At 41.7% G+C, this 22,255-nt stretch overlaps 1 protein-coding gene and 1 long non-coding RNA gene across 2 annotated transcripts; both read left to right on the top strand.

The window, feature by feature from the left end:
* Window positions 1-1,601: 1,601 nt before the first annotated feature.
* Window positions 1,602-21,687, top strand: LOC110974941 (uncharacterized). The gene is made up of 4 exons (XM_087130515.1): window positions 1,602-1,636; window positions 2,571-2,651; window positions 18,621-18,763; window positions 19,911-21,687. Exons 2-4 carry the CDS (start codon window positions 2,615-2,617, stop codon window positions 20,142-20,144), a joined length of 414 nt encoding a protein of 137 aa, XP_086986641.1. The 5' UTR covers window positions 1,602-1,636; window positions 2,571-2,614; the 3' UTR covers window positions 20,145-21,687.
* On the top strand, window positions 7,923-9,602 carry LOC147795885 (uncharacterized). Its single transcript, XR_015423543.1, has 2 exons — window positions 7,923-8,029; window positions 8,592-9,602. It is a non-coding gene; the product is annotated as an uncharacterized LOC147795885 (long non-coding RNA).
* Window positions 21,688-22,255: the final 568 nt, after the last annotated feature.

Here is a 22,255-nt window from a genome sequence, read left to right as displayed (position 1 = left end):
ATTTGACAACGTGTTTTCAGAGAGTAAATTATGTTGTGGAAAGTGGGAAACTGAACTGATAAGACTGCCATGATGGAAAACGGGGGGGGGATTTGACAATATCCGGAGTATGATAAAAATAAGCAAATGGAAGAAAGGTTGAAATGGGTATTGTGGACCATTGTTTTGCTTCATTGCGCAAAGATGTTTTCACGACTGTGGAAAACAGGGGAGGGAATTAAATAATGTCAGAATGGGAAAAATTAGTCAGTCTAAGCCGAGCTGCTGAGGAGTTCAGATTGGATCGACTGACAACTTTGGCACCGGAATTTAGGTAATGTGTAGACGATTGTGACTGAATCGTTAGTTTATCTTGGATTGTGCATAAGGACTGGGTACTGACGGGACGTTTGTAATTAATTCATGTGAGTACATGAGCCGGTACTGTACCTTTACTTACTTTTGCGACAGGATATCTCGGCAGGGCGACGGGGTGTGCGATGGGTCCTCATGCCCCCTCCTTGCCGTTTGTAAATGTTCAACATTAGTTTGTTAGGGTACCTCACGCATTGAGGAAGTGAGTGGAAGTGAATAAACCTGCTAGAAGTAGATGGTATCACACATATCTTTTCCAGGCGTGCCATTTCGTTCAGAGTCCTTTGTCCGGGCGGTATATTTCCACCCAAACGGACCCAGGCCCTGGCCAAATCACGCGTGAGCGGCGCCGCGACCGGGCTGAGTGGCCCGGCGAGCCAAGGGTTCGCGGACTACGGAGGAGAAACCGCCACACTACTATAATTCTGACATGGAAACGACTGGAGTCAAATAACAGCTAAGATCTACCCCAGTATTCTCCATTCTGGCTCCGCCTTGTGGTGGCGACGGAGGTCACGGTATAACATTACGCTATGAAGTCCCACAAAAATCATATCGTTTTGGAAACTCGGAAAAAAATTTCAGCACGGCGACACGACACAACACGAGAGCAAAATGGTATTCTTTGTTTGGGAGAGAAATAATGTATTGGCAGTTGACCATTTCGACGTAATATAGAGTCAACATCAATAGTTCATTGTCAGATAGAACCAAGACCAGGGAACCATTTTTGGAAGGAGAGTAGGTTTTATCCTTGCAATGTAAAACAAACAAGAAGAGTTTTATGCAACCAAAATGTGTCTGAGAAAAATTAGTTCTGCTACCCTTTTTGGCAATTATGTTGCCGTCCAGCCGGAGCGTACTCCTTTGTTCGACCCTGCAGTGGAAATCTATAAATTTCTATGGTTAATATGCCGTCCTGTTTTTCTATTCTCAGATTTCTACATGATGATTTTCTTATGTTGCCATTTAAGTAACGTTCACCTTTTGGTTTTCTTTCCATTTGAAATAGCGATGCTGCAGATTGTATTCAAGCCTTAATTTCTAAACTATTTTTCCAAGCAAATGTGGAATGATATTTGCAATCTGATATTTTTTGTTGGGCTTGACGTTGATTAGTATTCTATATAGCAGACAAGTGAGCAAGATTTGTTTTTGATTGCACGCACAGCATACTTAGATTTCACGTGATGGGAATGAGTTATAGCCTAACGTGAATGTTAATTCAACCAAACATAAAGCTGCATTACGTGCGCATGCGTCGACAACGCCCCACCGGACGGTAATGTTTTTTTTTTATCATACATTATTCGGAAATATGGAAAAATGCTTTAATTGGCAGTTTTGAAAAGAGACTAGTCTTTCCCGCCTGGTGAAAGCTTCCCCTTTTGAAATGCCAGACTTCACTTGGGAGGAAAGGGAAGATGACTTCCTCCAGAGCCACAATCATAGCCTTTATTCAAGTCGAGTTCCCCCAGCGTGCTGTGTAAAAAATATGATGCTGGACGACACCCCAAAGGTGCTGCGCACAGCCACGAACATAAAGTGCCTGTACATCTTCATGTATACGTCATATAGTGCTGAGCATAAATGCCATTTCTCAAGCTGCCTACATATATACTGTACATTGCCGACACATTGCTGACGCGAGCGAAACTCTGCAAGCTAGATCTGTAAGTTTCACCTTTCGCATGTGTTTTCAGACGCCCTATATCGTTTTAACATAATGATCCTTGTTTTGGGTTGTATCTTTGTCCGGGGCTGGTGTGCTGCTCTACGTAAATGTCTTGACCTAATGCGGTCGTTGGCTAGGGGTGATCTCCTCTTGTGGAATCGTTACTATCGTTGTTCTAGCATGGCGGTAGGGTTCTGTGGGGTATGGCTTGAAGCTGTGTTTTTATCGTCGACCAAACGAGGAAGGAAGTCCACAACATATACCGATATTTTTGAACCTGCTTTGCAGACATGTTTCGTTCCAACTTCCAGTGAACGTCGAAATTATATCGTAAATACCCAGTGTGAAAGACAGCGATAGATGCTTATTCTGCACGGTGTTTTTATGCTTGAATATAAAAATCACTTTTTTGATGAACCTTTTTGTATCAGCTTATGCAAAATATACGCTTCCTGTCCAAACTTTTGAATTCGCAATACAGCCGTGTTTATAGACATTCTCTTAACTAGGTTTTCTCAAATGCTCTGCCTATGTACTGCAGATAAAATTAATCGCGGATTTTGGATCAGCCAGCTTGGATCAGCCATGAACATCATCCTGACTGTGATTCTATCTGCCGTGGGTAAGTGTATGCACTGAACGGATTATTGGTCTATATTAATGACCAGTATACAGTTGGGGCAAAAGGATTACATACACTTGGTAGAAAAAACAGCTTTCCTCAACTTTTCACTGTTTAAAAAAAAAATTGCCAACTTTTTTTATGTGGTCACTTCAACTTAAAATACTCGGTGACAATAATATTGACCCCACATACAGAAAGTGGCACTCGATATTAGTAAAAATTTAACTTGTTTTGTAAATATAAACATCTCTAGGTGTTTTTACCTGACGCATACACCAGTTACATTAAGCAGAGACCATGTTGTCAGTCCTCATGAAAAGAAAAGTTGGTAGGAATGGGTGAAGTTGTGAAATTTCAGGAAACTGTTTTTGTTCTGCCAGGTGTATGTTAAGCCTTTTGCCACGTCTGTATTTCATGGACGTCCCGGAGGTGGAAAGGCAAGGGGATATAGCTTGTATTCTCTCCTGGGAAAAAAAATCAATCACAAAAAGAATTATGGGCGAAACTAAACAGTGGAATTAAAGAGGTTATTAATAAAAAAAAACCATCAATTTTCTTGAAACATTTCTTCTCTGGCCCTCTCCCGCTTGCTTATTGTCGTTTTGAGCTGATGAGTGCTTAGAAATGATCCCTCAGAAAAAAGGGGCATAAAAAAACAATTCTTTTCTCACAAATTTCCGCTCAAGTTGAATAAAAAATCTTCATAACATACATGTACATGTACATGAAGACAAGTGCATCACTCCACAGATTACCGTCAATATGGTAACTCCATAGAATACAGTCATTATAGGGACTGTACATGTACATGTACACCAGGTGGGATTTGACCTTGAACTAGTGCACGCTATTGTGTGTGTGTGATGTGCATCCATAGTGGAACAAGTCCAATTTATAAATAGGGTGTACGGTACAAACTTACTAAGAGGAAGTGCATAAAATACAAGAATATACATGCATTTAAGGGCGTAGGTCTACTTCTCTTGCTTGATTTTGTATTTTTGTGGGTTTTTTAACAATCCTCTACGACGATTTCCACCAATTACTCGGACGTAGGCGTACATACATGTACATATATTTACCGACACTAAAAATGGTAGCGTCCGGCGAGTTTGGAGAGCCATTGTGTCTTGGTCACACTACCGAGGCTATGCAGTTGTTTACACAATCATTACAGCCCTTTCTTATTGTATTTCGTCCTAAAATATACATGACAAGAATTACCTATACCTACGTTTTCTAACCATATACAATAATACTTTTCTAACGAGTTCTGAGAGGGAAAATTTATTAGACAAGTACCGCGGAGAAAACCCGCGATGTGCAGCAAGGGAAAAGCGTCAATCCAACGGCGCTGCTCTTAGCGCTGTTTCCATGGTAAAGTTCGTCCAAATCAGCTTAAGGTTTCTTCAGAAGATGCGTTACGGTTTACTCCTTATTTTAGTGTGAGAAGGAAGTAGATTCCTGTTACAGCGCGCTCCCTCACCCGGGCCGATGTTACGCTCTGTTGTCCTTTCCCCAACTGCACGCCCATTCACTGTGTACCTTTTTTATGTGGTTATAGCACTCCCGTTTACAATGCTTTTCGGAATATAACGCTCACGATGATTCGGCGCCGAGAACCATAGAAAGCATGTAAAATGATTCTGGTCACAAAGCTCTTTACTTTGCAAAGTCAGATTCTTATAAAATAAATGCATATGAAACGGCATCACAAGGCCGCTGCAATGGGCCGTCCTCTGGGACTGCAGACAACAGTAGGCCTACATTGTACACAAAACATTTGGTGCCGCGGTACTCTAGGTCTATGCTATAAAGTCCAGACGCGTACTCGGCCGTCCGTGTAGCACAACCGGGAGCACGTGCTCACACGTCGAAAAGTAAATAAAAAAAGTCAAGTCGTCTGGACTTTGAGTTATTAAAAAGGAAGTTCGATCCCTGGTCATGAAGTCACGGGATACATGATGAAATGTGTACGTAATTACAGCAAACTTAACTTGCTCTGCTGTGCCGACATTGTTATATAGGCCTATGATTATTTTCTCACTTTTTATTTATTCTCGTGGTTTATCTCTCGTTTGACACACAAATAATCAGTGTTGAGATACTATCTGTCGTATTTTGTTGCCGAATCCGATTGTGTTCTCCGTGACATGCCGGGCTGTTTTCACTTGAATTTTCTGATGATATATCACTTTCTGCAGCCTCGTGGTTATTTTACCATTGCACAAAGTTAGCAATTGGACTGTCCATGAATGGGTACGCAGTAGCAGTCAGGAATCTCAGGATGTCGATGTCATAGACATATAAGAAAACTGAAAGACGCGCTCACCGCGCGTCCGTTTTCTTTCCAAAGGCAGGTCCACACGTCACTCGTTGCTGGAACGGCGGCCATGTTGGAAAGGTCAAAAATTGTAAACAGTCAAGCCGATGCCCGTGTAGAAATGGCACCGGACACGCAAGAACTGCGAGCCCACTGCCAGGAATATAATCGTTACCATATTTGAAGAGCCCTAATTAAGATTACATGTGCTTCTTTGATACTAACGAGGTTGGCCCACGTGCTTGGTTCTGTTTAATCTGAAAAAGTGAAAATGTTAGGAGAATCCGATGACGATCCTTGTACGTTGTTTGCTCTATGCTTGGACAAATGTACATCGTAATGGAATGCCTCAATGTGCAGTCGTGTAGACCCCAGGGCCAGACCTATACTTGACATTGAAACCTGGTGATTCCACTTGTACATTACACTTTAAGACTAGACTAAATGTCGGGCACTACTTTAATTTGCTTCATAAATATAACATGATTGACAGATAGATAGTAGACAGAAAGCAATATTTCTCAGAAAATAGGCCCCATAGGCCTGCAGGCTTTTCTTCTGTTCTGCACACATTCCATTTTATTTTTACTGCACGGACTACAATTTAATGATATCCCAAACAAGGCTTATTCATTACCACAGCAGCTCACAAAATGTGTTTAACATAGTATAGAGGTCCTAAAACTGCACTTGGATGCAAACATAGGCTACATTACCTTATGAACCTAACTTTGAGATGATGACTATTTAACGTTTTTATACACTGGTTTTAAACAGGAAATAAATGAGGGTCTCAGATTGTGTCCTAATCTTTCACAGTGTGGCATATAAGACCGAAAAGAAGCTTTGTGCACGTACTTCTATTAATGACCTTTGAACAAAACTGTTTTCTTCATCTTTTTCCTCGTGTGATATGATAATGTAGTATTCAGAGTCATTCGTTCTCCAAGGGACCACCCCTAATTCTGTAATGTAAGGCGCCCTGTAGTCCGCATACCATAGGTCAAAGGTCAGAAACGTGGTTGCAGGGAATACATAATTAGTGTTGCATGACAGGTTCCTATCCTCAAGTCGGGCTCAGCTCATAGTATTATGTAGAACACCGAATTAGACACTCGAGATTCCACAACTGACGACGAAGATGGCCAGGATCTGTTTATCCGAGCATCTTGTGGCTGACAAAAAGTCGCGATCGCATAAAACTGAGTAAGTTTTGAGCATCGTTCTAACCGTTAGAATTGACAGTGCGTGTTGTCGCATGTCCGTTCAACGTTGTATAGGCCTACTGGTCTACGCACCGTGTGCATTGCTTTCACGCTGAACTGTGTCATTTTCTGCGGTACACCGATCACAATGGCTACGCCAAATTTACCCGCCAGCCTTAACAACTTTTCAGCCACACACAGAGCCCTCCACAGTCGGCCTCAGATGGCGCAAGTAAATAAAGTGACTCGAAAATCTACTTATTGCTTTCAATATCGTGGATGACACACAGCAACGGGGATTGCTACTGCACTATGCAGGCCAAGAAGTTATGGACATCTTTGAGACACTCCCTGACACTGAGTCTGACTTCCCGACGGCTAAAGATCGACTTGACAAGTCCCTTTCTCCTGAACGCAACATCGAATATGAGTTGTGTTCCGAGAATCCAAATAAGCTCTGAAAGAAACAGTTGGTGATTTTCACACCCGACTCCAACAGCTGGCACACAAATGCGAGTTCCATGACCGGAACTCCGAAGTCAAGTCGCTAGTCGTTCGTGGTTGTTCATCCTCCAAGCTTCGCCGCTCTGCCCTACGTGAAGCAGAGTTTTCTCTCTCCAAATTGCTTACCACTGCACGCGCCTATGAGCTCGCAGACAGTCAGGCCCAAAGCATGGAACAACACCCTGGCACCAGTACGGAAACAGTGCATAAAGTACACACTTCCAAACAGCCACATCTACCCAGTGGGCACACGACGCGTGAAAGACGTCTTTTTGTGGTCGTTATGTGGTCGTGTGTCGTAAAGTGGTCGTGACAAAAAAACGACGTCTTAAAGACGTCTTTTATCCTCGGTTAGAAACATTGCTTCAGCAACCATGACCACAAAAAAACATGACGTCTTTAAGACGTCGTTTTGCAGTCGTTATCAAATCATCGGTACCACACATACAGTGAAAGGAGAAAACGACGTCTTAACGACGTCTTTTTTTCCTCTCTGTTTGAATTGTTTTCTTCAACAAGCAATACATGAAACACACGACGTCTTTACGACGTCATTTTACAGTCGTTATCAAATCGTCAACATACAACAGAAAAAGATTTAGATTACTTTATGAAGATTTTGCACGGTGACTTTTGGTTTGTCTCGGATTTTGCCGGTTCTCACTCGGTTTCACCGCGGAAGGTCCGACAGAGCAATGGCATACAGTGTATTGCGAAATCCCGCCTGCGGCCGCAGGTGACTGTTCTGTTTGACTGTTCTCATCTATTCGTGAAGAGGGATGTGTGGGATAGCAATAGTGCGAATGTCCTTACAGGGAAATTTTAACACTAGAGGAATTGCGAGTGTGGTTTAGTACACCTGCTTGTGATTTATTATTATTTGCAGTGGAACTGACCCTCAACCCCCTCGTCTGATTTAAAATAACACGACATTAAAATATCCCTACATTTAGAATGGATGAGGCTATTTTCTTTCATTGCCTGCTTGCTCGCAAGCAACGACTGGCTTCGAGCGTGTGCACCGCCCTACTATAGTGGCTCTGGCTTAGTCTTAGCTGGTTCCAGCCTTCCGAGGAGACTCTGAGCATGCCGACTGGAACCAGCGATGGCAAAGACTGAGGTCATGTCCAAAAGTCAAAACGGGCTTCCAGAACTACGGTTAGGTCTATTGACTTTGGCGTCTACACGTATTTCAAATGGAATAAAGATCTTCAGGTCAGGGAACCAGACTTCTTCATAATTTTGAATTAAGAGAGCTCGAGTACATGTACATGTACAAGTATCGCTGCAAGCAGCTTGTCCGTTTAAAGAAGAGAAAGACAGGTTAGGCCCTTCCTTAAAAGGTAAGTGCTTATAAACTGTAATTCTGTTACGTATGGGCATTGTTGGTGAAGCAGAGGTCAGGCTTAAACGCAATAATTTTAATCCTCAACAGTCAACCGGGTTGGCCACGGTTGTTTCCTACCTCCATGGGTGGACCACAGACAGTGTTTATTCGTAGTCGTACGTAGACTCGCAGTCGTAGTGCAGTAAGGAGCATCTGGGCTTGCCACAGTGCCCATACTTCAGCGTCATCAAATATGGCAAATACTAACAGTGTCAATAAGTCTAATTTACCCTTTTAAGATTAAATGTTATACCATTGTATTGGTGAGACTAAACTGTGAAAATGTAATGGCAGTACATTTATGTGATGCAATGTACAATATTGGCCACTCGATGTAGACATGCTCGAGACAGTTGGTGGCAGAAAAATTCTTTTTCATTCTCAATCACAATGAACATATATGCGCACTTCAGCTCAGACGTGGTGTAAACAATGGTAGAGGACTGGTTTATTTACTGCCACCAAAGTCCTTAAAGTTTTTACAAAAATAAATTGTCTTATTTGTCTAACATTTGCAGGAAGTGTTGCATCACGCGGCACAACAGTGTCTGCAGTAAGACAACGAATAGCGAAGGACTTAAAGCTTAGTATTCCTACCAGAGACAAACCAAGAGCCCTGAGTAATTCAGCAGGCATGCCCACCGGATAACTGTGCGACCAGTCTAGTGCATCAGATGACCTGTTTCCTGGCTGTTTCATATATTTCGGTGATATTTAACTAATGAGCATAAAGCCTATTTTTGTATTGGTCTTATTTGAAACTTTAAACCTTTTGTTGTTCGAGTAAAATATGAACATTGTTTCTTCAGGTTTATTTCCTCAGGTTGAAGCAATGAAGGCTGTTTAAAGTACGGTTATAACAAAATTACACGTCTGATCGGTTTTTTTTGGGGGGGGCATGGGTAAAATTGTTTGCAGGATTAAAACACGTACAGTAATTTAAATTGTAACTGACGAGATCATCCTGTTCCAGGATAGTCTGTTTTCTAAAAATTTGACAAACCACTGCATGAGACAAAATGTTGTCCAAAAAGTGTTCAATATTTCCATTTTTTTAAATTCTAAGCCAACTCGATTTGAATTGTCTTATTAGTACAAGCATACATCTTTTCACCAACTGATGTCTGTTTTTCTACCTCTCATAAATGCCATTACATGTACATCTAAAACGTATTTTACTAAGTCTTGCCTGGTTGGAAATGTTTTGTTCTGCCAAATATTCAGTTACATGGCTTATACTACATGTACATGTACTGTGTGCTTAATGTTTCCCATTCTTGCCTTGTCCGTAAAAGTAAAACCTTTTAACTGCTTTTATCCAGGAAGTGTAAACACAAGTGTACCTTGTTTCATCGTCACTTTGATCGTGCTGGGTGCAATTGTAGTGGTCTGTCCAAAGCCATTGAATTTACCAGAAATATTATTGGTACATAATATTTGTGTAGACCATCATTTTCAGCAAAGTGTGCTAACAGGTTATTATAATATGAAGAATCAGAGTTAAATAAAAAAAATTGTTTAGTTGTAAACAGTCGCTTCAGTCAAAATTTATTTTATAGCCAGGCAGCGTGTTAAGGCATGTGAACTTCTTTTTATCATAAAAAAGTAAAAAAAAAATGACTCGTTCAATGCAGATGTCTTTTTTCCTTGATATTTGATGGATAAAAGACGTCTTAATGCTGACGTCTTTTACTGCTCAATATGCTGACGTCTTTTATTAGTCGCAATGTTGACGTCTTTTATTAGTCGCAATGTTGACGTCTTTTATCAGTCTCAATGTTGACGTCTTTTATTAGTCTCAATGTTGACGTCTTTTATTAGTCTCGATGTTGACGTCTTTTGTTAGTCGCGATGTTGACGTCTTTTACTCGTCATAACGCTGACGTCTTTTTCTAGTCGGACAACTGACGTCGTTTACTTGTCAGGATGCTGACGTCTTTTGGCTTTGCATATACGACTCAAAAAAGACATAAATAAGACGTCAATATTAGACGTCTTTAAGACGTCATAACGACGTCTCGTGCCCACTGGGTACGCACATGGCCAAACCTCAACTCACCACAACCTGTCGTAATTGTGGTGGAACATTCCCGCACAAGAAACAGTGTCCCGCCAAAGGCGTAACGTGTCACACGTGGAATGTTGAACCACTTCGCAAAACATTGCATGAGTCGTGGCCGCCCGCGTAACAATACACCATTTCGCAAGGCCAGAGTACATGCTGTCGACCATGCTGCACTAGCTCCGAGGACGGGTATGTTTTTGGTGTGAAGGCACGCGCTCGTTCTAAACAACCTGTTGTGACTGTTCACATCAACAAGATGCCGGTCACAGCCGTCATCGACTCTGGTGCATCTGTGAACAACATGTCTAGCTGTCGCTACCTACAACACCCGAGATATTCGGACACTGCGCAGACATACGAACACAAAAGTCTTCGTGTACAGCAGTACCACCCCCCTTGAAGTCGTAGACCTGTTTGATGCCACAGTAGCCAACAATTCGTCTAATGTCATTGTCAAGTCCACATTCTTTGTGACAAAGCAGCTGGGGGACACACTTGTCAGTTTCACTACAGCAGCAGAGCTTGGCCATTCATGTCGCACATAACATCCAACCTGCCGACTCGCCACAGATACATAAGTTGCTTGAACTGTACTCTGATCGTTTCGTTGGTATCGGTAAACTCAAAGGCTGCCAGTGCAAAGTCCATGAGGACAAGTCTGGAAAAAAGTCGAGGCTGAGTTACGCAAACTACTTGACTTGGACATGCATGTGTGTCGATATGTGTAATGTCAACAAAGCCATCAAGCGTGAACGACATGTGACCCCCACCATGGATGACATCATCGCAGATGTCAACGGCTCTACTGTATTTAGTAAGCTTGATCTCAATACAGGCAACCATCAAGTGGATTTGTCCCCAGAGTCCCGTCACCTCAATGCCTTTTCGACACATGTTGGACTCTACCGCTACAAACGCCTCAACTTTGGCGTTTGTTCAGCTGCCGGTGTTCCAGAACATCATCAATACCACGCTGCAAGGGCTCGAGGGAGTTCTGAACATCAGCGATGATACCCTTGTATACGGCAGCACCCAGCAAGAACACGACACGCGACTCAAAGCTTGCCTCCGCGAGCGAAACCTCGCGCTGAACAAGGACAAGTGCCAATTCAGCAAGAGCCGCGTCGAGTACTTCGGGCACATCTTTAGCTGCGACGGAGTATCGCCCGACCCCCCCCCCCCAAAAAAGTCCAGGGAATCCAAGACATGCCCGAGCCCCCAAACGCCAGTGAAGTCCGCAGTTTCCTCTGATTGGTCATCCCTGACTTGGCTACTATTCAAGTCACATTTGGTGGACTCAACTTCATATTAAAGCGTACGAATTAATACGACGAATGGTTGAGAAGGTGTGAATTAAAAGTCCACAGAGCCGAGTTATTCAATCGTTTTCAGACCGTATACACAGTGACCGTGCATGGTCGTTCCCGGGTTTGTTCCTGATGTTGTTGCTACAAAGTCATGTCTGCCCCCCTTCCCGGCGAAAGCCACGATGCATATGCAGCTTTTGGTGTCATGAATTTCCCAGAATTTAAGAGCTTTTTTTTCAGATTAGGTGCTGTTATAAAAGCTCATCTTAACTATACACGGGATCATAATTTTGTCCTCATGAAAGTCCTATATTGACCGAAAAAAAATTATCGCTCATATTATTAGAATCAATATTGACAAATTGAAAGTGCCAGCAGTTTTCTACGCGATCTAGCCACCGCCAATGATAACAACCGATGATACAGCACCCCAATTTTCAAGCCAACTATTTCAACGGCCATGAAATGCGAACTGTATGGTTCAAGACACGTAACTTGCAGGTAGACCTATCATATTCCCACCACCTGCATGTTATTGGCATGCGGGGATGTGGTCGGCTCATGCACGTGCACTTTGGCCTTACAGTACTGTACTTGTATGTACTAAACGCTGTTTGTCTTGCCATGCAGTTTGGCTTTGCCTTTCTTGGTCGATAATTCAACCGTCCATCAAGTTGTTGGTGCCTGTATGAATGGAGAATTCATCTCGAACGTGTTTAGAAGAAAAACAGAAACTTAGCCAAATTATCGTAATTAACGATTAATGAATTAATTAACTGTTAGGGCCAAAAAAGTTTATTCGTATCTTAAAAACATGTCAGGCCTACAAAATTTTATTCGAATCTTAAAAACATGTTGGGTTAAAAAAATTCATTCAAAAAAGGCATGTTAGGTACGAAAATTTCATTCGGTTTTGAAAAAAGGAATTCAAAATTAAACATTACATTACATTTCATGGAAAACATATTCCGATCTTTTTGACTCTAATTTTGCTTCGTAGTCATCACGCCGGACGTGGTCTGCGTCCCCGTAACAGCTTATTGTTGCACAATCAAGAACTGAACTGCTTTTCGCCATCTGTGGAGTCCAGCGTTCTTCACTGTTAGCGCCTTACCAAGTTCTCGCCCGTAAGAACACCTTGTTTATATGAGATATTCCTCATCATTGTAAACTAGTTTCCATCAACATTTTTCTTTGTTACTATTTTTAAGTGTAACATTCTCATTAAATCATACTTGTTTATTTGTTCCTTGTATCAATGTGATCTTGTTTGATTTCGTTGTTGCATCGGAGAAAATTCCAGCTTTGGAATAATTACTGTTCATAAATAGTTTGGAGTTTTTCGGATCGTAACAACACTTTTTAAGGTACTGAGCCTTTAAGACTTTCTTAGAATACCGGTAAGTTGCTCTTTGCTGTCCTTTTGATACCAATGTTTTGAAAATCAACATTATATTGTTCTCGCACAGTGCTCATATTTACGAGACAGAGCAGCCCAAAACGTACCGGTACATTTTGTTAACTACCATGCTCAGTGCACGGGGGATCGCACTCGTGTACGTAGACTTGACCTTCAAATATTGAGCGTGGCACAGTTGGTTTCGGGGGGGGTCCCTCCGTTTTTGTGAAATAGTTATTTTGCACTTGCAGTAAAAAGGATTCCGTGCACTGTTCCTTATTTACCGTAGTCGAAGGCATCCAAATACGTAGGTCAGGGGACAGGTATATACAACCTTCTGGCGTGCCGCCAGAGCCAATCAAGGGGAGAAATGACCTGCCTTTATAGAATTTAAGAATTTGCGATTCTTTTTCGTTCATTTGCTCGTTTTGCAAGTTGTCTGCGTCTATAAGACGGTCCTGGTGAGTTTTTAAATTATAAACATATTTACGTATGGAAGGGGAAAGATTGCCTAACCTGAAAGAGAAATAAGCTTATCGTGCCTAGAATTGACCCATTTCCCCAAATCTGAAATTCACGTATACTCGTACACAGATGACAAAGTAACAGGGTAATTTTATAGTGACTGAATTAAGAACCAACCGATTCCAACGGTTGGTTTTATTTTTTTATTTTATTGTTTTATTTTTAAGAAAAAGAACAATGAAAGAAATTACATTTTATTCATCAGAGGTTTTTTGTGTTTTGAAAAAAGGAATCGACTAAGTTCAAGTTTAGAGTTTTATGTATTATTTTGCCGTCATCCACCTCTGCAAGAATTTCCTGTTTTGTTCGCGATCCACTATTTAAACAAAATGCTTGCCATAAGGGGCCATGCGACGAACCACTGTAAGTGTTTTTTTCCAGAATCTGCGATTCGACTTTATTACATGTAGACCATCAAACGCAACCCTAAACTCCGCTTAAAAATGATCTCCACGACACCCGACTCAGAACCACACAAAAACTAGCTAACGTATAGTTTGAAACAAGGGGAATCCAGTGATAAGCGTTGTCATTTCGACAAGAGGGTACAAAAGGGTGAATTCTGACTTTTTTGTGTGTGCACCGTTGCACATTCTATAGGCACCGTAGCGTATTTTTACCTGCGTAGGAACGGTGCGGCGCCGCCGCCGGCAAGCGAATTTTGTCCGTCGGTGGGTGAGTCCAAAACATGAATTATTCATGAGGCCTACTGCTTAACCGTACTCCAGTAGACCTTGCACTAATAAAATCATAACTATGCACCCATGCGCGCACAAATGGTCTTGGCGGCAGGAAGTGAGAGCGAGCCGGGTATGACTTCGATGATCATTTTCTGACTTTGTTCAGTTCAGAGAATCCTATTAAATCGTTTGTAATTTTTTTAAATTTAAGTCACAAGCTATGCAAATGCACCGCAACAAATTCATTTCTTTAGTTAATTGTTCACACTGGTCTTGTGCATGGTCTCGTGTCTGGTCCTGTGTGTGGTCTTTTGATTGTCTCGACTATACAACCCTGGCACCATGACCGCGATTCGATCACGTGAAGTTTTGTTCTGTGAATGCTTCATACGCTGAGAATAAAATCTAATTAAGTTTGAACAATAACTTTGTTGGTTACATGTTGGATAGTTACAAAGTGTGTACTGTTCCTTGAAGTCGACGAGCATTTATTAATTTTGGTAAATATATTGTACTTTTTTCGTTTTTTATCTAAAAACAAGTCCCAAGGTCAATTTCCTTCTCTGTTAAAATCAACTCAATTATCATAGGAACATAGTGTCCTCACCAGTTTCTGAATAGTTTATATGCACCGGAGTTTGGTTTGCATGATCGTCAATTCCTTTGTACTAATGATATCCAATTTTGACACATCAGTAAAGAGACTTTTAACAATTATGCATATTGGAAAATCCACATTTGAAGAGGACAAAGCATACATATATTTTTAACCCGATCCTTGACAACAGCTAATATGAATGGTGAGATGCAGAACTATAATAGAACAGGAAGCGCTTTAATTTAATGCACACGGTTCTGAAACGAGATGAAATGCAGTTTACTACAGTGCTAACCCCGACCAGATTTCCCCTTGCTGCCACTGCAGCCAGACGTGCGGATCCCATACGTGCTTGCTGTCGACGTGGACCGCTACCTTCATGATCTTCGTTCGCGAAGTTAAGCCAAGAAACACGGTACATGCACACACATCATGTATACCATTCATATCGTACTGCAACCGCATAAAAAGTAAAATAAGTTTAATAATACACGTACAGGCAAAGAAATGCAAAACTGAATTTTCAGTATTTCACGATAGTTGACATTTTCTGACATGAATAATACTAGCTGACGGTTTGCGTTCCTGCAAAAAATCAATTCACGTATTTGATCACGTCACCCACCTACGGTAAAAATATTCTCGTGCGTCAACGATGTAGGCCTAATTCTGGTTACCAAACCTGATGGATCTAACTATTCCCCTCCGATCTTATTATGGGGTCGTCAGGGATCTTCTCATCTTTGAACCAGACTACAGCGAATCGACACATGATGTGCCCATTGGCATGCGTTAAAAGGCCTGCGTGAATTTGCGATGTATAAATGTAGGCCTAGCAAGATCAATCTCTGAAAATAAACACGTGGCTCTTTCTAAGGCAAACATGTCGAGCAAGTGGACGTCATTTCTAAGAAAAAATGAGCCAAAACCACGTCGCCGCACCAGTTTCAGAACCAATTCCTGATCAGAAACCCATGACATTTTGGGGCCTAAGGCTTGACCATGATTGTGCCTACCGGCTGCCTCCAGCTATGCTTTGGGGAGTCATGCTGTACATGTACATTGTCAGGTGCATGTGCATGTATAACCATTGCCATTGAGAAAGATCCTGCTGGGATCGAAACATAAGGCCCTGCAGGTTGTTTTGTTTGTATTTTAGGTTACTGCAGCCGCCAAGCACTGTGCAGCAGTTTTTAAAATAATGTTCTTCTAAAGTTCATTCAGGGGCCTCAAAGTTCATTCAGAGGCAATAACTTGCAATGACTTTCGAAAAGCTAATCTTGTGTCCTATCAATTGGGATCAATTATTTCCTCAATTTATTTCCACCCATTATTTCAAATAAATTAAAAAAAAAATTCAATCAATGTTCAGTCTTCTCGTTTGTCAGTTTTATACAAAAGAAAAAAAGAATCTAAAATACAAATAGAATTCGAAACCATGTTTTTCTTCTTTGTCTATTATAAGCCGTATTCTTTTAAGTTCCAATATCATGATGGTAGTAAATCTCAATATCTAGGTCTGCACACTTTGAAAAGAATGCTACATTGTGATTCCACCTTTTTTTCACATACATGTAATATTGATGACGGGTTCGATTCTACATGCCCACCAACCTCCATCACTTGACTCAGAATGGATCCCGTCCCGCCTTTTTTTGTTCTTGCAGTTCCAGATTCATTGCCACGCATGCTAAAGTGGAAGTAAGACAAGAAAGGATCAGGATCATACTAGAGAAAAATCATTCATCTAGGCAGAAATTTGACAAAAATTAATACATATATTAAACACAGAAAGAGAGCCGTCACGCAGCCATACGTGTGGGTCTACTCTCCGATCGACATGCCCGACACTTGCAACTTGCCTGTCAGCCTATCTGCTGATTTACTCACTACACTTGTCTGCAAGACAACGCTCCTTTATACATGTATTGTCCGTAGTCCGAAACTTTCCACCTCTTCTCAATAGACAATGGCACGATCTTCATTTTTTCACATTCAGGGACACTAATTCGGATTTACCTTACTCGGACACGCTCCATTTTTTTTAACAATCGATACACAGTTTGTGCATGTAAACAACATCCCTCTTGTTCTTCGGATTTCTAGTCTGTTTTGAGTGGTTGATGGTTCCCCTACACCAGAGTATGCGCCCAAAGAAAACAGTCTGTGCTAAATCAGACTGAAACAGCGCCGCCTGTTGACTCTCGGAAAAGGCTGGCCTCTGTTTTTTCCACTGGAAATTCAAGATTATGGCCAGAATATCACTTTTCGTTTCAGTTTTATGGGGGCTAACCAAGTGAATCATTTTTTTATTTGCCTTTCCCCAAACTTAGATACCCCAAAATAATTAGTAAAACCATGCGCTCAGCTCTTAATGTAGCCTCCCGCCTCTATCCCAAATAAGCCTGCAGTTTTGGGCTTTTTTTTGAAAGAAATACTCCGAACTGAAAACTACCAGTTCCAATGTCGGAATTTATAGAAATGTTTCTATGATTTCTACTGGTTGTGCCTGTTTTATTCTAACAACACGTGGGATCACAAAATACTAACGAGCTCGCGCTCAGAAATCCAACGATTTGGTAGAATGTGCCCTGTTAGAAATTTAGGAAAAGAGCCGGGGAGTATGATAAGTCTTTGAACCAAACTTTGATATGCGCCCTCTTGTGTTGAAAAGTCCTGGCCGAAAAAAGGAAATGCATTGAGTTGTGTACAAAATACGACGAATTTAAAGCCGGATTTCTCCCCTTGCCTTTCGTACCCTTTTGGCACAATACCAACATCAACTGGTGAATTTTTCATAGTTCGAACTATGCACATGTGAATTTTCATCTGGTTTCAAAGTGGTTGCCACAAGATGATAGAAAAATCAGGTGCGTTTCATGGCCTGGTGGAAGAAAATAACCCAAACGCCTTTGTCACGGCTAATATTTATTATATCATCATAAAGGGCACTTCAAGATTATATCACTCAGGATTGAAACTGTAGAGATTTTTGAAAAATTAAAGATTTTATCATTTTAGCTTCCAGTCTGAGACGTCATCAGTTTCAAAATTCACACATGCATTGTCTGCGTGGAGGTCAATGTATCTTCAATTTTTCGACTACTTAAATCAAACTTCTCACAGATATCATCGTTGAAAGCAATTCTTGTCAATTACCAATTATTTTGAATTACAAGGCACTTCTGTCTCCGACCGGAAACACGGGTCAGGTAACTTTAAATAAAGACTTAATTTTTTTACAATCAAAATGGGATATAAGGTATCTCTTGGTTGATTTTACAGAGATTCAAAAGTATAAGAAAATGTATTGCTTGCAATTCGATACCTGGTGACGTCACAATGGATCGGGTTATCGGGTGCGTTCGATTAGCTTATTCGTGTAAGTCAAACTTACACAGAGCGTTCGTTTAGCCATCACTTGATCTTCGTGCCTGCCCTGGTGTTAGCCACCACTACCCCGGCTGGCGAGCCGGTCTCTGGAGGCTGCCCGAGTGTAATTACGTCACGGATGGACTGTTCATGCGTGGACATGATGGAACGTTGCGGGGACTTGACCTTTTTCCCAGAAAGCCTTGGCGAATACACTGCAGCGTTCGATTATAGCCTCATTTCGAGGCTTCCCTTGAGTATAAAACTGGTGTATTCAGGGAAGCTAATCGAACGCACCCATTATAGAGTTTCAAGTTCATACGTAAAAACGGTGAAAAAAATGTTTGAAAAGAAAGATTTAAACGAACAAAAATAAATAGGTAACAAGACCGGGTTGCTGCTTATTAACTCGAGCCGAGGTTTCATATAACATCCCAAAAGTGTTTAAAATTAGTCAGACAGTGCTTCAACCCTTTAAGGCTGGCCACGTGACGGGTTCTTGACCAATAGGAATTGCGGAAATTTCTTAGCCAGTTATCAGTTCTGAATTAATTTTTGTTGTTTTGCCTTTCAAGTCATCCATTATGATTTCTCCTGATAGTTCTCGGCAGGTGTGGAGTAAATGCGCAGTGCTACAACTGCACATACGCCGACTTTGGTCAAGTGACCTCCGGTCCAAAGGGGTGCATCGACCCGTTCATGCCGAGTGGTATCGACCAGGTACCATGCAGCGGCCAGTGCATGGTAAGTTGCACAGCTACATGCGTAACCTTTCCCTGACGAAAAATCAAAATTATGCACGCATGCGCGTAGAGGAGAATGGTGGCAAAGAGTGTAAGTGACTCATGAAAATACACCAAACGGGTGCAGCCATCATGCATGGTATAGGGCCTGCTCTCTTAGATTCTCGGAGTTTACTTTATACCTTTTTATTGTCCTATTAATTGCTTTCTGGTGGTGGGGGGGGGCATGGAGCCGACGACGAAGAGGGGGGTTGTGTAGGTAATTGCAGGTGGCACAGTGGGGACAATGGCAGGAATGGTTTCCTGGACTGGGAGTAGGCGAGACTGGGTGGAGGGTGGAGCTACAAGACATTTTCTCAAGGCTGCGACCACTGCAGAACGCCCAAAATGGTCGAGTTCGGAAGATGTGGGAGGTCATCATGATGCGGTCAGCTTGGAGTTTATTGGCGCCATCTTAGACTGGGGAGGCTGACACCTGTTGGTTTGAATGTGGAATTCTCCACATTCAAACCAGCATTCCACACCATGGCGAAGACCCAGTAGGGTCGAAAACTAGGCTCAACTAAATGTTAAAGAGCAACTCTAAGGAAAATATGTTTTCTCAGAATTTATCTGTTCAAATAAATAGGGAAGCATAGAAATCGAACGGAGTGCCATTTGTCTTCAGAGCTCACAACTATAACAAGCTAAAAAGTGTTTTTTTCTGTTCATGCCAAGATGCGAATTCTGAATGTAGATTGCGTCATTCTTAGAAAACATATAAAGCGAGGGGAACCCTCACCTTGTGTTGGTAGTGGATAATTCTCTTGGGCACGCCAAACAATGGCCAAGGGTTTATCCACTATGAACACAGGGCGAGGGTTCCCCCTCGTTTTCTCTGTTTCTCAGGATGACGCAATCTACATTCAGCATGTTCAGAATTTGCATCTTGGCATGAACATGAAAAAAACCCTTTTTAGCTTGTTATAGTTGAGCTCTGAAAACAAATGACACTGCGTTCGATTCGGATGTTTCCAATTTACTTGAGCAGATAAAAATCAGAAAAAAAATGTTTTCCTTAGAGTTGCTCTTTAAGCACTGTTCTTTATTTCCATATCCTTCATCCTTTACATTTGCTTTTATCTATTCCTGTTTTACCGCCATTTTAGAAAATAGAAGTGGCTTTCAAAGCTTCACAGTACACTCCCGCTGGGACCTCGACGACACGCACTTGTGTCAAGCCAGGTGAACCGTGTGTGGAAGTGGAAGGGTTTAAGTTTGCATCCTCAACTTCATCGATTTGGTGTTGCGATGGGGCGCTGTGCAACGGTCAGGGCACCGTCGGATTCAGCGTGCCTCTTACTGTGTTCTCCCTGTTGACAGCGGCGCTGCTTTTCTATTAGCTTGACTTCAGACATTGCCGTTTATGCATGAAAACTGTCATTGTGGTAGCATACTCACGGTCTTCTTTTAAATTTTTAAATATTTTTCACAACGTTTCAATATAAAATATTAGTCTTATTAACTATACTTCGGGACCCTCGATGGCGGCGAACTAATACCGGCCGCACCCCGTCACTGACCCACCATTGCTTGCGTCATTTTGACAAGCGCTCATTAGCTCGAACGTGACGCAAAGAAATAGTGGAGCAGTTGCCTGGGACGGGAATGTTTGCCGTTACCAACACGAGTGTCCCGAAACTCTTACGCACTGGACCTCGAAGACGCAGTTCAACCGGGGGTAATACCCATCATGGAAGGAACTACATTTTGTTTGGAGGAAAGGGGGATTAGGACTGGAACATTGTTTTCTTTACGTTGGAAATTCAAAGTGCCAGAAGGGGGCAGTGACTGATAGAGTGAATGTTATGCAGGAAATTTTTGTCAGCAGTACTAACCGTTCCTAAAATTGTTATATTCTTCGATCAGCTTCAAGGAGTTCATTACTAGCCTCTGTTCCAACGTAATAGACTTTATCTCACACAAGCGTACACGTGCATGTTTACGTATGCATCTTTTTCTTAGACATTTTTTCCCTGCAACTTTGTACTTTTCCTTATTGAATGAAACTCTGTCACATTCCTCTTTAATTAAATGTATTGAAAAGCGCACTTTCGTAAAAACTTCAAATTATCCACGCTCTTCTTCCAGACAATTGAGGGCGCTGTTGCCTTGTCATGCTGGGAAGACATATTTCACTGCATAGATTTTTCGCTTCAAATTGTAAAGCAAGGATTAACTTACCAAAAACATTTCTGAGAAAGGGGTTGATACTTGCTTATTTCTGTGCACATAAATAACAACTGATCTGTTCAGTAACTTAGTTCAGCAAAGTCTACGAATTGCAGGACTTTTGTTCACAAACCAATGTAACATTGAGGATTTCGTCCTGAAATTACGTCACCGTTTTGCTCATGAATATGGATATTACTCGGCATAAAAACAATAATGTAGTCAAATACACGTTTGAATTAGTGAAGCAAGATTAACTCAGACACGAAGGTGCATTTCGAAGGTTGTCGTACAACAAATTGATTGCAGCTACCCTTTAATACTGCGCACTCTCCTGGAACTAAACGATATACCAGTGAAAGAAAAATCTTTCTGATTATAGATTAACCATGGAGGAATAAAAACACATGGATTAACCAAAGAATGCATAGCCGTAAGGTCCACGCTTGCTGCTTGCTGTCCGCTCTGAAGTTTCATGTAGCACAAACTAGTTCAATGTGATGATTAAACTTGTTGATTGGCTATATAGGAGCCTGTGAATGAAATTCAATTTCAGTTTACACCCCTCCTTCTGAAAGGTGTTCATCATCCCTCAGCCTGTATAGTTGTGAAAAGCGTTATAAGACAAGACGGGTCCAGTGCGTCTCATTGGTTTCTGCTACAGCAATGCAACGTAGTAGATATGGAATCATAATAAACCATCTTTGATTTCAACCGTTTCACTGTCACGGTAATGTACGATATGTCTGAACTAATGTTATGCCAGTTTAAAAATCTGCCTGTCCGTGTCTGATTGTTCTTGAATACGAAGAAAGGAGAACATTGTTTGTGGGTACATACAGTAGTTGGTACGATCTCTGTGGGGAACGTCTCAAAGCAGCGAGCAGTGTGCTCTGTCCATTTGGGGGGGGGGGCGTTCAATAGGAGCAAATAGTCCAATCCACAACGTGGTGTAACGGGCCAAGTTAATACTTTAAGGAACTGCCTACACAGGAACTCATGATTGGAAAGATATAACCGGATTAGGCTTTATTCTTCTTGTCACCATGGACACACAATAAACAAACAAACAATTGACTCGGCGCCATGTTGCAGGAAGCGCCGTACTCCCAGCATTCCTTACGACACAAAGTCAAAGGCCACCCATCTAATATGTAAATGAGGTAAACGTAATATGCAAAGTAGTCCGCTACAGTGGTATGGGGTATATACCCCCCTCATATATTAGGGGTGGACCATTGAATCGCCCCAGTTATCAGGGAAAGCAAAATAAATAATTAAT

Source organism: Acanthaster planci, linkage group LG20 (assembly GCF_054643075.1).
Source record: "Acanthaster planci isolate LZ-2023a linkage group LG20, COTS_SCS, whole genome shotgun sequence".
Classification (NCBI taxonomy): Eukaryota; Metazoa; Echinodermata; class Asteroidea; order Valvatida; family Acanthasteridae; genus Acanthaster; species Acanthaster planci.
This window is presented reverse-complemented; position numbering and strand designations above follow the sequence as displayed.